This window comes from Eretmochelys imbricata, chromosome 2, assembly GCF_965152235.1.
Source record: "Eretmochelys imbricata isolate rEreImb1 chromosome 2, rEreImb1.hap1, whole genome shotgun sequence".
Taxonomy (NCBI): domain Eukaryota; kingdom Metazoa; phylum Chordata; order Testudines; family Cheloniidae; genus Eretmochelys; species Eretmochelys imbricata.
This window is the reverse complement of record NC_135573.1, coordinates 236,630,998-236,647,236: the sequence shown is the minus strand read 5'-3', so window position 1 is coordinate 236,647,236 and position 16,239 is coordinate 236,630,998. Positions and strand designations below refer to the sequence as shown.

Here is a 16,239-nt window from a genome sequence, read left to right as displayed (position 1 = left end):
AAGATATGCTTTCAATCTCCCGCAGGAGGTTATGGTAGAAAGGTTGAATCTTGTGAAAGAATGAAGCTTTGTGGTATTCCACAAATGTAAGCTTTACAAGTAGTGGTGTAACTGCCCATCTCAACCTTCTACCGGTCTGAGAGAAAGGATTTGAACCATCTCCACCTATTCTTAGCACCATCCAGTGGCAAAAGAAATCGAAGACTGAAATTCTGCAGATATCCAGTAGAATGAGCAAGTATTAAGCAGTTTTCAGTGACAGTTATCTTCCACTAATATACAAAACAATTGTGCTATGGCCTGGTCTAGAGCCTTGTTGGACCATTTTCTGACTGTCATGGAGAATATGTGAACTTCCAGACTTTGCTCAGGAATGGAAAATACTGACAGATAGTAGTGGGATATGTAGCATCAAGAACCTATTTCTTGCATATTGGTCAGACAATAGCAAATTTTAAGGTGGAAGGTAGACTTCTAATCCTTCCTTAGTGCAGTCTGTTACTGGAAGGTTCAGGCAGTCTTTCAGTCACAAAGGAGACAATAAAAGAGTCACAAGTGGTGACTTGCATTTTCTTCAGTGTTTACTGGATGTCCTACATAGGTAGGCAAAATTGTGGAGAGAGCAATAAGCTAGGCACATGGCTGGCTAATTGAGTCACTAAAATAGTCCACCACAGGCACAGGTAACAATCGTACTGAGTTCTGTAATACAAGGGAGCCCAGTTACTGTGGCTTCCTGCCCAGAATAGCTCTACTGGGTATTCTCAGCACAACAGAGAACTCCCATTAGTTGTGGCCACTGAAATTCCCAGTTTATGGAGCGGGGAGACTAGTTCAAGCACACCTTCCCAAGAATGCAAAGTGAGACCATTCCAAATTAAGACTTATGTTGCCCCCTTTATCTCCTCCCCACCACATACTAACTTCACAAATCCTACTATTTCAGCAGTTGCTGCTGGACCCAGAGTTTATCCAAGAGCTCCCACAAGCATGAAGTATAGACTATTGATTGAGTTAGCATTATAGCTTAGGCACAATCCTTCATTTTGCAAATTGATTTGCCGAACTCCGCTCCTATGGAGGTAGCTGGTGGCAACATACAGACTGTCAAATAGCTGCTAAACAGCTTTCAAACACATGTAAGTCAGAGCGCAGATGACAAGTCTAATTTGCAACACAATTGCAAGCACCAGCAATGTAAGCAAGATAGAATGGGATTTTTTTATTCAGTTAACTGGTATGAAGGATTTGGAGCTGCTCTGTACTAGACGGTACAGTGTGTTGTCCAGGTTATTGAGAAGTTCAGTGCATAAATGTTGGTATAGTTTAACAGAGGGTTGTCAGGAAAAATGAGGAAGGGAAAGAATGGCTTAAGATAAGTCACCCCTCAGGAAATAGGCACAGAAGATCAAAAGGACTATAGCAGGGTTAAAAATTGGCATTTAAATGTGTGTTGGGGGTTAATTATTGCTGTTCAAAACTGCACTGAAACCCACTGAGAGGGTGGCTGAAGAAGTTAGGCCTGCCTAAGTTAGCAGGGGATGGTAAGGTATATATGCTTGCACACCAGTTTAAAATCTTTCCTTTAATTTTTTTTTAAATGGGAAAATAAAAATAATTTTAAAGGAGCTGGATCACTATAGCCCACTGGTCACAGCCTCCCAAAGACAGTCAGACCTGCAGGGTAACAGTTGATACACAGGGAACTGTAGTCCAGGGCTCAGCGAAGTGGCAGAAGTCTATGCTGGAATGTAAAAAAGGTACAATGCCTGAAACCTGAGGGGATGCACACGGCCCAGACAGGACAGAGCAGCAGCTAGCCCTGAAACTGACAAGTAGCTAAAAGTTACACAATTAGTATTATCAGAAAGTTGCATTTCAGCAGCTGAGATTTTAGGTTAATATTTTTGTAAATGTGTACCTACCCTAATCAAGCATTCAAAGCATAGACCCAGGACAACCTCACCACTGATGAATAATTAAGATTAGGTTAGCAAACGTATGCTGTATCAAGACACAGGAAGACACATCTAAAGCTTTAATGCAACATGGAAGTGTATTAAATTGATTACATTTACATATTTAAATGATCCTACTTACAGTAATAGTACTCAAGATACAATATTTGGTAAAAACAGCTAGTCTATTTAAGTCTTCAAATTTTTGTAATGTTTTCTACCAAGTGTAAGAGTAGAAAGCAAGGTTTCCATAGATGAATGAGTGTATTTAAACAGAAACAACCCAACTGGCTGCAAAATACAGACTTACTATAATGGAGTGCTGACATCTACACAAAATGCAGTATTAAAGATATTTTAATGTATATTTACAAGAAACTGCTTAGCAGTGTGTTCCAATAGGGAGATCAGTTACCTGATTCATTTTAAGAAGGATGTGCCTAGGCTTGTTTTTGTTTTAATGCACCAGAAATAATCCCTCCACAAAAAGTGTACTAGAAAATATACAATTGTACAATAGGAAGAGGATAGAAAAATTGAATACTGTGGAAAAAATTTATTAGTCTATACAGGTAAGTCTTCTGAAACAGATAAACCATTGACTGTTTACAGTAAACCCAAGTGAAATACTCATTGCAGTAGTATTTTCCCCAGAGAGCCAAAAGCAGCATGACTTCCCCCATATTTAGTGTCTGACAGGAAATTGTTTCTGAACAAATAGCCACACACAGCAGTTGTGTGATATAGAACTTCATAGCTGTAAGTGAGCTACAGTTTGAGATACATGTACATTACCAAAGTTTAGGAAAAGAGCATCTGTACTTAAGTGTGGCAAGCTGATTCACAATGAAAGAAGAGACACCATTCAAATCCATGGCCAAAAAAATGAAGACTCTACAGCAGGACTATAGTGGGCAGCATCATAAAGACTACTGTGCAAGAATGCCATGAGTTTAGTATATAAATATGACAGGATTAAAACTCCAGTTAAGCAATCAAGTTATCAACTAAAGTGACGATTTTTAAAAAAATCATCTACTGTGTTTGCTCAACTTCTCAAAGGAAATTTTAGAAATCTCTTCAAAAAGTGTTCAGATTAACTATAAACTGGCAGAGGCCATAGTTTAAATAGCTCTGCTTAATGAAAAAGAATTTAACAGACTTGGCAGTAAGAATTGTGTAATCATACTGTTTATGTTGTTATATCAACAAGGACAAGCATTTACCAGTACAAGATACCACATTTTAGCTTGCATCATTTTTAGGATGTGTGCATATAAAGCAATTCTAGAATTCCAACAATACTTAAACAAAAAAACCCATAAAAAATAATCCAGACAAAAAGCAGACAGAATGCAGAAATGTATATTTGTTAGATAGATTTTTTTTAAAGAACAGTTACATGATGAATGTATAAGGTCATAAAATTTGAGTGCATTCGTTCTTGCACACTATCTTATGCTACATATAAAAAACCTGAAGATTGCACGTTGGGCATGCTAACCATAACATTTTTCAACTGGGAAAGCTGCTGAGCATGTTTTCTTACAAATGTTCATCGCCATGATACAAAACAAATATGTGCAAACTGCAAGGTCCCTAAAAATAGCAGTTAATGAATTTACAGAAAGGTGACACTATCTGTTTAAATATGCAAGAGGATAAACTTCCCAGAGTTTATAACATAGAGCAGTATCCACCACAGGCTCTTCCTCCATAGCCTTCTTCCTGGTTTGATAACTTTACGCCTCGGTTTTGGCTCTCACTTTCCCACAGTCCAGGAGTCTGAATGATTTTTTCAACAAGTTCTTCAAAGGCACACTGTACACCATCACACGTTTTTGCACTTGCCTCTGGGGGAAGAGAGATTTAAGAAGTCAAGCAAGTGTTAATGTATCTTCCATCTTCTTACTTTAACTGGAGAGAACCAACAGGTGTTAGTCTCAACATGTATCCTACACTTTCGGTATAGAAGGGAAAGTAGCCACAGATGAACAGCAAGTCCTAGTATTTACGGCAGTAGGCTGACTTGTACTCTCTACAGACAGATATGAGCTTTGACAAGCTATGTGAAATGTTATTCTAACAATTGGCATGTTCAATATTTTTTAACTTGAAAGTCTAGCAATGTTAAAGGGTCTATTATACTTTACAGCAAAGCCTTGTACTGACATAAGTCTTGTAATAAGCTAGTGGTACTGAGTTAGCCGGATATATGGTCCAGTCAGAGTAGCCAGAGTCATTGAGGTTTCTACTAGACACCACCAAGTTTAATGCCACTTAGAGAGGTCTCTTAATATGGGAGAGTGGAATAGAGAATGTGATTAGGAACTTAAAACAGCCTTTATTTTGACCATAGCATTTAAATACTAAGGTGATGGATGCACTGGAAGTGTACAGATTGAAAAGAATGACTCCAGCTCCAGTCAGGCTGTTTCTAGGTGCTGATCAGGTGAGAGCTCAATCTATTTCCGTTTACTGACTGTGGGCAGTACCTTGGAGAAACTCCATACTGGACAGTTCTGGAGTAATGTGCCTATGTTAAGTTTCTTCCTAGCCTTACACAATACTGGTTGATTTATGCCTTGCATTAAGGGAGTTTCTACAGGAAATTAAATTAAATAAAATATATTGTTTCAGAGTGGATGTTCTCAACAACTTAAGATCTTGACTTCTAGGATATCCTGTAGCAACAGGTTCTGCAGGTTTATTATGCGTTGTATAACGTAGTATGTATTTTTACAGTTTTCAAATTTGTTACCTTTCAGTTTCATTAAGTGTTCCCTTGTTCTTGTATTACAAGGGCAGGTATACATAAAGCATCTGATTTGCCTTCTCTATGCCATTCATTTTTTCCCCTGGTGTCCCCTTTAGATAGTCCCCTGATTCTAATAGTTTGTGTCCCATCTCCTGTGCTTTGTTTCTGCAATATCTTTGAGTATGTGTGACCAGAGTTAAACACAGCAAGGAACCAGATGAAGGCATACCATTATTTATGACATGTCACTCCATCCCTGCGTAACATGATTTGATTTTTGGTCACATCTGCTACATAAAGCAGAGAATTTAACTGACCATGTTATGCCACAATGACATCCAGGTCCCCACCGACAGTGGTTATTTAATTTAGAACTCAGCAATGGGCAAGAGCACTGAAGAAGTTATTCCTTCCAACCTGAATTACTTTATATCTGTCAATACTAGCTTGTTTGCCCCTGTGCTGCCCATACACCTAGCTTTGTCAGGTCCCCCTGAAGTGCAATGGTTTTCTCCAGTCCCAAAAGACTTAATTATCTGCAAGTTTGCCACCTCATTATTCTACCCCATCCCTCATTTACAGATCAATACATTTAGACACCAACCCTAATACAGATCCTTGGCATATATCTAATCTTTTTGATATGCTGAGGGTTGGCCATTTATTTAGTTTTCTCTCTCTAGTTCTGATTCTGCCATCAAGTCAATATGTTGCTTTGGGCACTTGTCAGAGGGTGAAATCCTGGTTCCATTGAAGTCAATGGCAATAATCCCATTGACTTCAATGAGGCCAGGATTTCATCTTTAGACTTTGTGTTTATTTTACTCATCTGCCATGAGTCTATAAATTTGGATAGAGTCATTTTAAGACCAGTCTAAATAAGATGGGAATACCTATTTTGAGGCTTAAATTAATTTTGTAAAGCACTTAAACACTGCAGCTGAAAGATACTATTAGATTACTTAGCTGATACAGTAAAATGGTCACCTTGGCAATTCTGTAAAAATGGAATCCAGCCACAGTGTTATTTGTTACATAATGATATTTTAAAGTATCATGTAGGCTTTACATATATCTTCAAGAGCATACCTATGAACAACATGGAATGTTTTCTTGCAAATTTGAGACCTTCATTCCTGTCAACTGCACGGTTTTCCTGCAAGAAGAAACAGTATATTATATGCTGTGACAGACGGAAAAATTACCTTCAGTAGTTATATAAGTCTGCTTACCTTATCAATCTTGTTTCCAACTAACATTTTAACTATGTCATTCCTTGTGCAGTATGTCTCCAATTCATTTAGCCAATTGTCCAGTTTGACAAAGGTATCTCTTCTTGTGACATCATAAACTGAAAAATATTGCCAATGGTCACTAACCTGATTTAACATATTATTTTAAAGAAGTTTCCATATAATTTATTGCAACTATTAAGTGATTGCAGACATTCAAAATCTGAATTACTTTTAAAAAGATATGCTGATTTGTAGACAGACCTAATTTCAAGTTATTGCATATACAGTAGGACACGAGTGAGGCTGAGAATCCTCTTAGAGCCAAGGTGATTGTTAGCCTTGCATACAAAGCACCAAAATTATTTTTGCCCCTGGATTTCCTATCTACCACTCAACTCCAGCAATAGTGAAACAGACATTGAGCTCCAAGTGCCTAGTAAGGAGGCTTCCAACACACAGTGAGGCAAATACCCAAAAGCAAAACAACAGTTACTTCTTGCATCTGCCCTCTGAAGTTAAGGGTTTTTTTGGGCCAGTTCTCCTTTCCTTCTATTTGAAGCATAGACTTCTCAATTTCATGCACAGTCTTTTCCAAATGACATTGGGGGTATGATAAAAAGGTCATCAATGTTGGGAGCACAATGGATGATATATTTTAGTAAAATAAAACATTAAGAATGGTCTATTTGGCACTTTTCATCCAGATTATGGGGGGAGCATGTATTGTTGGTACCTTTTAGTATGTGCCAGCAGAGTTTACATGGGATAGTAAGAGCACAACATTTCAGTGTGCTCTACATTTCACATCCCTGTAGTCAGAACTGTGGCGCTGCGTATACAAGGAGCAATGGAAAGATGGGAGGCGCTTTCCTGACAGAAAGCGATGCTCAAGATACTTAGATACTCCAGTAATTGGGAGTATGAGTGTATACAACTAGAGGCCAAGAATTTCAGTATTGAACAGCCAAATGTAGTTGGAGAAGAATTAGTTTGTCTTTAACTTTTTCGTAAAACTAGAAAAAAAAAATCTAAGGTACTGAGGGAAGGATAGCTCTGTGGTTTGAGCATTGGCCTGCTAAACCCAGAGTTGTGAGTTCAATCCTTGAGGGGGCCCTTTAGGGATCTGGGGCAAAAATTGGGGATTGGTCCTGCTTTGAGCAGCAGGTTGGACTAGATGACCTCCTGAGGTCCCTTCCAACCCTGAGATTCTAGGAGTACAAAGTGGTACGCTGAGTAGCATACTTACCTAGGATAACACCCTGTGCTCCTCTATAGTAGCTGGGTGTTAATGTTCTGAACCGCTCCTGACCTGCGGTATCCTAAAAATATTCAGAACGTTTTCCATTACTGTACTTTCACAAAATAATCTACTCTACGTGCTACTGAAAGTACAGCATCTGCAAGATCTAATTAACACAATTAAAAAGAAACTTCAGAACAATCATGGAATGTAACACCACCAAAGGAATCAATATTAACTTTAGATGCAATACAATTAAGATTAGATGCAGAGATGATTGACTTTTGCTTTAGGAAGTGGCTTTTAAAATCTTAGCATATAAGTAAAATAAGCCACTCTACAACGATATAGGGCACTCACATTTCCACTGAGGCTATTGCTGCTCTACAGCTAGCAGATAAAGTGAGACACCAGTACAACAGCTGCGCTTGTTTCTAAATGAACATTTTAGGTCTTGTGATAATAAGACAAGATATATGGCTTTTCACTGCCCAGTATTTGATAATTAGCTTCAAACCACAGAAAACAAGTTTAACATGAATTACAGCAAACCCAGCTGCAGCAGAAGTACCAAAAAACTGACCATGTTTCTTCTTAAACTGAAGTAGCTTGTGAAATCAGATTTATATCTTAGGACTTTATGAACTTAAAGGATGAATGGGTCTGCAGAAACCATGTATTAAAATGCTGATTACATATGCTTTGTTGTAGATCCTTGAAACTACAGTGAACTATAAGCACCACAGATCATGAGAATATATATGCATCAGAGACAGAGAAGCTCATTCACTCAAACTCTGTCTCAGTTTAGAAGCATATTGCTTACAAACAAATAAAAAGTAAATGACACCCAATCTAACTCCAAAAGAGCAGTCATTCCAATAACTAAGATATCAGCAACGTTTTTCATTCAGGTTCAAAATTCACTCCACCACCACAGATCCTGAATATTCAGGCTCTATGTGAGTGGAGTGCAGAACACTTTGGTGAAGAGAAGTCTACCCCCACCCCCATACTCTCCCTCTCAAACTAGAGCCAGAGTTTTTGAGATACAGGGCATAAGAGGAAAGAGAAGTTATCTTTCCCTTTGAGTAGGGTTCTCTCCACGAAAAGAGGACAGAATGAGTCACCCTGTCTCTTCAGGAAAGAGTATGCAGGTGTCCTATCTGGCTCATTTTCTTCCTCTCAGGAAAGAGTTCTGCTGCTCTGTTCTACTGCAGAGAAGAAATGTTCCATTGGCTCCTGTTCCTTCTTATATGGCTGTGTCCATTTTCTCAGTCATCATATCCTCTCTGCTTTGCTTGATTGAGGATGCGTTTGGAGATCTGACTGTCATTGCCTACCTCAGAGCCTACAATTTGGTACTTGAGGTATGAAGCACTCTTGATATCAAAGCAAGGGAAGTATCCCTGATTTGTATTTTTCTCCCTCCTGCACTCTGCTTCTTTCCTCAGGCAGACCAGGCATCAGCAGAATTGCTCCACTCTTCTCAGCAGTGAGAGAGTTTCAAGCAGCCAGCCAATACAGAGCAACTGACACAGCCCTGGAATTCCAGTGGGTTGTTCCATACCAGAGGTGGATTCTGTGACGATAGAACATGAGCCTTGCTTACGGATTAAAAAGCAAATATATCATCAAGAGTTATTGGGAAAAACTTTTCCCTCCCTTACTTTCCATAGTTCAAGGTTTGAGATTTCCCATCAACAGTCAAAGTCATCACAAGTACTGTACTTAAACCGAGTTATGCAGGATACAGAGCTTCTTGGTCCATTTTAGCTGCTATGCTAATAGAGGCAATCCTGAACTCAAACCTTAGCAGGCAAACGCCTTTTGGTTCACCTGGGTGTTTCCATTTTCTTGTCACTTTAAAGTTACATTAAAGTTACTAATGTAAATTAAACATGCACAATTGTGGCAATTCTCAAGCTATATAATTTATGCAGTATTAGTATTACGTACAGAAAATGTAAAATCTTAGTTCAGAAGAGGTTTTCTTTAGAAATGTGAATATTCAGCGTGAGAAGCTTTATACGTAATTTAACATGCTTAGTTATCAGGCTTAAACTGTATAGTCTGATATATCACAAAACTCAAGTAGAATGTTATAAGAGGCACAGGTAATATTTATCTGTAGTCAAATTAAGGACTTTTCCTTCTAATGTAACTCCATATTCTCCAGTATACTTGTTGGAGTCTAAATTTTGTTTGATAACAGTAAAGTCTCTTCCCATAAAAGAATTCTACAGAAGAGTCCCATCCTCTACTTTCAGATACCAGAGCTGATACGATAGCTATGTTACCTATCCTGAAAATGGAAAAATCCCATCAGTAACATTTTCATGAATGACCCAGTACAAAAAAAAAACCCCACCCCACTACTAACAAAGCCTATTAACATGGCAAATTCCTTCAACTGCATATTTCCATACAAACCATCACCACTAGTACAAAGCGATAAACTATGTAAAGCTCTGGTGTTTTACTATGTTCAGAACTTACCCATATTGCCAGTTTAGCTTTATTCCCATCAACTGAAATTGTTTTCACCTTGAAGTCAACACCTGGAAGAATAAAAAGTTTTAAATTTTCCTTCAGACATGTGCTATGATTAATTTTGTCAGATGGAAGACAGTGAAAGATCTAAGTAAGTCAGAACTGAAGTTGTGCTTTGACAGTAGCAGGAGGAACGGATTAATCAGTTACTATTTGCGCCCCAAATCCCTTACCTCTCCTACTTTCCCTCTATGGTCCTACACCAGGCTTTGAAGTTAGAGCTTAGAAGAGTCTTCAGGAACCTTGGGCCATGGGCCAATAGGCATATCACGGAAGTGAAGCAGGTACTAATATTTCCTTCATGAAGTGTAGTATTCTTGAGTATGCTGTTAAAGTTAATTGTTTAAATGAACTCCAAATTCCCTCCTCCACATAGCTTGCTCCAGTCTAGATTCTGATTTCTACCCTTTCATTCCACCATTACCCAGTGTGCTATACCAGAAGCTATGACCTTGATGCAATTCTATAGCACATGTTATGCAGGAGATCAGACTAGGAGGTCATAATGGTCCCCCTTCTGGTCTTAAGATCTAGGACACCAATCTAACAGTTAAAGACCATTCAGATGAAGATGCTATAATGCCTCTTAGAAAAGTCCTGGCAGACAGTACAGGTCAATTGCTTCTCTGTCCCAGGGAAGCTCAAGGATATCACCTGGGTCTATTCTATTACTTCTTGCTTAGAAAGCCACTGGGAGGATTAAACAGGAAAGATGGTTTGTGGCATACTCATTGCTGATGACACTCAACAGTCTTCCACACATTTGACCCAGCTATTGCAGTGGAACTAATGGCTTACTGTTTGCATGAGGGCAAGCTGCCCAAAGCTCAGTCCAGATAAAATGGAAATAATATTACCAGGTTGTGAGGGAAGAGTATGTATGTCACCTTCAATGAAAGTTTGAGTACTATTAGGTTCTGGGTTGCTCCTGAATGCCTAGGCATTGGCTTGGTCAAGACTTCCTCTCCACCCCGGCTAGGAGAGTGGATCAGTTCCTAGTTGATGAAGACCTGGGCTCAATTACCCATGATTTGTCACCTACAGACTAGATTAGACTGTTCTACATGGGATTACAACCATACCTTTTAGAAACTTTAGTGTGGAATGTATTTTATGAAGCAGTGCTTCACATTGGAAATGCTAATGTAATATGCTTCCTAAGTCACATACACTGTTAATAAGTTTGAATGGAGTTCAAGGTATTTTCAGTTTATCAAGTCACAAATGAGAGCCTGGTTACCTGGCACACTGCTTTCATGTGGGGATGCTGCTGTTACAATCGATGGAGTCACTACAGCTGGAGTCTAACTCAATTTTCTTATGGGTCCTCTACTTTGGAACTCTCTCCTTGCTTTAGTGCTCCACAGCTTGGATTCATTAATTTTCTAGGCACACTGCAGTGTGAAGCACCTAGATTATGGCTATAACATTTATCTCAATCATGATTTTAGAATGCACTGAACATTACAGAGGCTGTTTGTTTTTTGTTTTACTCTGGCATTAAAACTACTTTTATAACAAAAAAAAGTACACAAAGGTCTAGTTTAAGTGTTTTTTAAATGAAGATTCTTAATCCATAATTGACAGTTTATAACAGTACCACATGTTTTATTAAGATTGGTTTAGCACATAATTACTGTTGAATGAACAGGCTGCAGAGCCAGAAATTCTAATCACTATATCTCCAACTACAAGTCAGTGGCAAATGTGCTGTAAGTAGGTAAAACAGGAACTTGCCATGCTTACAATTTGATTTAGATTAAGCCTAAATAACCTGTTGCCTTGTCAATTTTCAGCATTCAACATAAAAAGAGTTGGCTCTTAAAACTAATAGCATTCTATGCCAAGCTGCATCAAAGAGCACCTCTGCTAAGAGGAGCCATGACAGCCTTAACAAACAGCTAAGTCGTATAGGTTTTTAAACAGATATTTGGAGAGCCTAATATACTTTAAGCTACAATTATGTTTTTTTACTACCCTGTTTTTACATGATCATGACCATCTAAACAAAAAACAAAAAAAAACAAGCCACTTTAGCTGAAATTTCTTTCATTCTCAGTCCAATTATAAGTTTCAGGAAGTGAGTGTAACTTGTCTATACCGCTACAAAAAGTTTAAGTGAACTCTGACGTAATGGCACCTTGCTCACATTCCACAAACAGGCCCAAGATTTTGTTCCTGGATATAGTTATGCAACTTCAACTGGAGATGCACACACACATCTTTGACATTATTTATCCCCATTATCATAGAATCATAGAATATCAGGGTTGGAAGGGACCCCAGAAGGTCATCTAGTCCAACCCCCTGCTCGAAGCAGGACCAATTCCCAGTTAAATCATCCCAGCCAGGGCTTTGTCAAGCCTGACCTTAAAAACCTCTAAGGAAGGAGATTCTACCACCTCCCTAGGTAACGCATTCCAGTGTTTCGCCACCCTCATAATGAAAAAGTTTTTCCTAATATCCAATCTAAACCTCCCCCACTGCAACTTGAGACCATTACTCCTCGTTCTGTCATCTGCTACCATTGAGAACAGTCTAGAGCCATCCTCTTTGGAACCCCCTTTCAGGTAGTTGAAAGCAGCTATCAAATCCCCCCTCATTCTTCTCTTCTGCAGACTAAACAATCCCAGCTCCCTCAGCCTCTCCTCATAAGTCATGTGTTCTAGACCCCTAATCATTTTTGTTGCCCTTCGCTGGACTCTCTCCAATTTATCCACATCCTTCTTGTAGTGTGGGGCCCAAAACTGGACACAGTACTCCAGATGAGGCCTCACCAATGTCGAATAGAGGGGAACGATCACGTCCCTTGATCTGCTCGCTATGCCCCTACTTATACATCCCAGAATGCCATTGGCCTTCTTGGCAACAAGGGCACATTGCTGACTCATATCCAGCTTCTCGTCCACTGTCACCCCTAGGTCCTTTTCCGCAGAACTGCTGCCTAGCCATTCGGCCCCTAGTCTGTAGCGGTGCATTGGATTCTTCCGTCCTAAGTGCAGGACCCTGCACTTATCCTTATTGAACTTCATCAGATTTCTTTTGGCCCAATCCTCCAATTTGTCTAGGTCCTTCTGTATCCTATCCCTCCCCTCCAGCGTATCTACCACTCCTCCCAGTTTAGTATCATCCGCAAATTTGCTGAGAGTGCAATCTACACCATCCTCCAGATCATTTATGAAGATATTGAACAAAACCGGCCCCAGGACCGACCCCTGGGGCACTCCACTTGACACCAGCTGCCAGCTAGACATGGAGCCGTTGATCACTACCCGTTGAGCCCGACAATCTAGCCAGCTTTCTACCCATCTTATAGTGCATTCATCCAGCCCATACTTCCTTAACTTGCTGACAAGAATACTGTGGGAGACCGTGTCAAAAGCTTTGCTAAAGTCAAGAAACAATACATCCACTGCTTTCCCTTCATCCACAGAACCAGTAATCTCATCATAAAAGGCGATTAGATTAGTCAGGCATGACCTTCCCTTGGTGAATCCATGCTGGCTGTTCCTGATCACTTTCCTCTCATGCAAGTGCTTCAGGATTGATTCGTTGAGGACCTGCTCCATGATTTTTCCAGGGACTGAGGTGAGGCTGACTGGCCTGTAGTTCCCAGGATCCTCCTCCTTCCCTTTTTTAAAGATTGGCACTCAGTTACTCTAAACTGAATCCAAAATGCTCCTTCTGAGCAATACAAGCCAATCAAGATTAACAAAAATCTTAATTTTGAATTTGATGCAGGTATTTAAAAATGTAAACTTAGTGTTATATTTATTATTATTATTATACAGGTTTCAGAGTGGTAGCCGTGTTAGTCTGTGACAGCAAAAACAAGGAGTCCTTGTGGCACCTTAGAGACTAACACATTTATTTGGACATAAGCTTTTGTGGGCTAAAATAAATGTTAGTCTAAGGTACCACAAGGACTCCTCATTGTTTTTATTATTATTATACTGTTTTCCTTTAATACAGTGGTGGCCAACCTGAGCCTGAGAAGGAGCCAGAATTTACCAGTGTACATTGCCAAAGAGCCACAGTAATGTGTCAGCAGCCCCCCCAGTAGCTCCCCACACTTGCTCCCAGTGTCTCCCTTCCACCAGCATCCTGCCAATCAGCGCCTCCCCCTCCCTCACCATCCGCTGTTTTGTGGTGTGCCAGAGGCTCTGGGGCAGGGGGGTGGAAGGAGTGAGGGCATGGCAGGCTCAGGAGAGGGGGTGGGAAGGGGTGGAGTCAGGGTAGGCCCTGTGGCAGAGCCAGGGGTTGAGCAGTGAGCACCCCCCGGCACACTGGAAAGTTGGCGCCTGTAGCTCCAGCCCCGGAGTCGGTGCCTAGACAGGGAGCCGCATATGAACTTCTGAAGAGCCGCATGGGGCTCTGGAGCCACAGGTTGGCCACCCCTGCTTAAATAAACTGCATAAGAAAAAGTATTTTTAAATAAAGCATACTGCTTAGCATTACACCAAATTGTATACTTTAACCCTTTTAGGTGATAAAGGGAAGGAGAGCATAGTTACAGTATAGCAGAAGAAATAAATAGTAAATTGACCTATGTTTCTAACAAACTGAAGGGCTCTTGATGCAACAAGACTATCACCTTAACTTGTACAAAAGAAACCCGTTATCATAACGCTAAACATAGCTATGATCTCTGTAAATGTATCACTGACACACATTAATATTTGAGCTGTTGCTACTTTAGTCTTCATTAATTTGATTATAAGAAGCCTAATACAAAAAAAGTGAAATTGCTGAAAAGCACATTTGTAACATAGCTAGATTCCACAGACAGACTGATGCAAAAAGGGTCAACAATTTAAAAAAGTCTACTGGTACAAACACAGCAAACGCGCAATCCACCAGCACAGATTCAGAACACATAAAAGATATTTGTATTTATACTGTATCTAGTTCCTTTCATCCAGAAAGATCTCAAGAACTTTGAAATGAATGCAAATATTACTTCATCCACTACTGAAGTAAATTGTCTGAGAGTGCATGTGAGACACCATGCTACACAGCAATTGTGGGGTGCGGGGGGATGGTAGGATGAGGAAGTGAGCAAAAGGTTTATCCAGCTGGAAATACTGGGGATTATTAAGTTATTTAGAATGTAACTTGCCCTCTGGTTGGACTTTGGCCAGGTAAATCTACTCTTATAAAAGATAGGTTTCAGAGTAGCAGCCGTGTTAGTCTGTATCCGCAAAAAGAAAAGGAGTACTTGTGGCACCTTAGAGACTAACAAATTTATTTGAGCATAAGCTTTCGAAAGCTTATGCTCAAATAAATTTGTTAGTCTCTAAGGTGCCACAAGTACTCCTTTTCTTCTTATAAAAGAGTATCTTTGGATACTTAATGAATCTGTTTGGGCTTTCATTTCACAGTGCCACCAGAAGACTATGTACAAATACATGGCTACACAGGGTGAAATCCTGGCCCAGTGAAGTCAGTGGAAAGACTCCCATTTACTTTAATGGAGCCATGATTTCATCCACAGTAATTACATATGCAGCACATTAGTAACTCTGGACTTTCTACTCCCAGCCTTCAGCCATTTGAGCTGACGGAGAGCTGACAGTAATCATCATAAGTGACTAAACAAAGCAGTCCGACACTTAATCCAGTAGAAGGCAGTGCTACTCACCAGCTAGTACAGTGGTTCTCAGATTTTTGTACTGGTGAACCCTTTCACATATCAAGCCTATGAGTGGGACCCCCCCCTTACAATTTAAAAACACCTTTTAGTATATTTAATGCCATTATAATGCTGGAGGCAAAGCAGGACTTGGGGGTGGAGGCTAACAGCTCCTGACCCACCATGTAATAACCTCACAACCCCAAGGGGCCCCGAACCCCAGTTTGAGAACCCTGAGCTAGTACATGACAATGGCATGCCTCAGCTTCATAACACTATACAACACCATGCTGGAGTACTGGACCATAGAGCCCTGCGAGGATACAAAATTGGTATCCGCATGTGATCTGCAAAAAGTGATCCATGGACATCTGCAGATTTGCAGAGCTTTAGATATAAAATATGGATCTGAATCCATCCACAATCCACAAAAATGGTCCACGGATGTGGATATCTGTGAATATAAATTCGATATTTAGATGTTTACTGGATCAGTAGAGCCCTGCAGATCCGCAGAGCTATTCTCTGACCAACCAAGCTGACAGTGTCACAAGCTAGGACCCCCAAAGGGCAATAGCCACTGAAGACCTCATGCCACAGTTCAGCCTAGAATTTCAGAGGCCTTCCCTGAGTTGAGCATGATCATTGGTATGCATACAAATATGCAGACAATAGCAGTTATGCCTTAGCAGAGGCTAAGAGAAAAGAAAGCTAACTATTTCACAATGTAATCCCTCTCCAAAGTGGACAGGGCACTGCACTTTGTATGTATTTCACAAGTGGAGTTCATTCCCAGGAGGAAGGTCTTAACATTTTTAAACCCCCATTCCAAAAAAGGAACACAGTTCTAACAGCACAATAAA

The 16,239-nt window shown here is 40.0% G+C and overlaps 1 protein-coding gene across 1 annotated transcript in view; it reads right to left on the bottom strand.

Moving 5' to 3' along the window:
* Positions 1–2,499: 2,499 nt before the first annotated feature.
* RAB18 (RAB18, member RAS oncogene family) overlaps positions 2,500–16,239 on the bottom strand; it is a 35,854-nt gene continuing 22,114 nt past the window's right edge. The window contains exons 3-7 of the mRNA XM_077808262.1: positions 9,691–9,752; positions 7,198–7,270; positions 5,949–6,067; positions 5,806–5,872; positions 2,500–3,811 (exon numbers count right to left, since the gene is read on the bottom strand). Coding sequence (XP_077664388.1) covers positions 3,636–3,811; positions 5,806–5,872; positions 5,949–6,067; positions 7,198–7,270; positions 9,691–9,752 — 497 coding nt within the window. The 3' untranslated portion in view covers positions 2,500–3,635. The remainder of the gene's footprint in view (positions 3,812–5,805; positions 5,873–5,948; positions 6,068–7,197; positions 7,271–9,690; positions 9,753–16,239) is intronic.